Raw genomic sequence first — 1,247 nt, 5'->3', positions numbered from 1 at the left:
AGTAAATCCATAAAATTTAACATTCTCCCACTTGGGTGACTTTAATTAATTACTAAAATATAATAATTATCACAAACAAATATATCAATTATTTATCATCAAAACAGTGTGAGAAAACACAATTCAACAATACAGATATTGTATCCGATAGGGAAAACAAATCATGCATGTCAAATACTCACATCCAACATAACAATAATGAATATGGATTAACATAATATAATTAAGTTTGTAATCCAATAATGGTCCAAGCATCTGAAATGCTATAAGAGATATGATTATTAAATTGACGTCATCTTATACATATCTCATTACAATAATTTAAATATAACAATCAGACTCCCACTAATCCAAAATATCAAATGACTTAACTACACCCATGTTGGTTGCATGCCTTTGAAAAACTCCAACAGTTAAGCCTTTGGTCAGTGGATCTGCCAGCATGTTCTCTGTGGCAAGATGCTCAATTCGAGTCTGAAATTCAAGAATTTTCTCTCTGACAAATAGATACTTAATATCAAAATGCTTTGAGCGGGAAGAACTCTTAGTGTTCTGAGAGAAATGTACAGCAGCAGAATTGTCACAATATATCACAAGTGGCCTAGATATGCTTTCAACAACTTTGAAGCGAGAGATTAAGTTCTTCAGCCACATAGCTTGACAAGTAGCTTCATAGCAAGCTACATATTCTGCCTCCATGGTTGAGGTAGCTGTAAGAGTCTGTTTAACACTCTTCCACGAAATAGCTCCTCCTGCCATCATAAAAATCAAGCCGGAAGTAGACTTTCGGTCGTCAGGGCAACCCGCAAAATCAGAATCAGAATAACCAATGACCCGAAGTTGATCAGACTTCTTATAGGTCAACATGTAATCTTTGGTTCCCTGCAAATATCGCATGACCTTTTTAACGGCTTTCCAATGACCCAAACCTGGGTTACTCAAGTATCTCCCTAAAACATTAACTGCATATGCAATATCGGGACGAGTACAAACTTGAGCATACATCAAACTGCCAACAGCGGAAGCATATGGGACCTTTCCATTTCAGAAGTTTCTTTATCATTTTGAGGACATTCAGATTTAGAGAGCTTATCACCCTTTTGGACAGGCACAGTGCACGGAGAGCAAGATTGCATATTAAATCGCTTAAGGATCCTTTCAATATATCCTTTTTGAGACAAACCAAGAATACCACGTGACCTATCGCGAAAAATTTGGATGCCTAAAACAACAGAAGCATCACCTAG

The 1,247-nt window shown here is 36.5% G+C and overlaps 1 protein-coding gene across 1 annotated transcript; it reads right to left on the bottom strand.

Moving 5' to 3' along the window:
* Window positions 1–345: 345 nt before the first annotated feature.
* LOC131597916 (secreted RxLR effector protein 161-like) lies at window positions 346–1,005 on the bottom strand. The gene has a single exon (XM_058870575.1). It carries the CDS (start codon window positions 1,003–1,005, stop codon window positions 346–348), a length of 660 nt encoding a protein of 219 aa, XP_058726558.1.
* Window positions 1,006–1,247: the final 242 nt, after the last annotated feature.

Source organism: Vicia villosa, linkage group LG4, assembly GCF_029867415.1.
Source record: "Vicia villosa cultivar HV-30 ecotype Madison, WI linkage group LG4, Vvil1.0, whole genome shotgun sequence".
NCBI lineage: Eukaryota > Viridiplantae > Streptophyta > Magnoliopsida > Fabales > Fabaceae > Vicia > Vicia villosa.
This window is presented reverse-complemented; position numbering and strand designations above follow the sequence as displayed.

Coding starts and splice junctions, on each gene's coding strand:
- LOC131597916 (XM_058870575.1), bottom strand. CDS start 1,005: ATGTATGCTCAAGTTTGTACTCGTCCCGATATTGCATATGCAGTTAAT.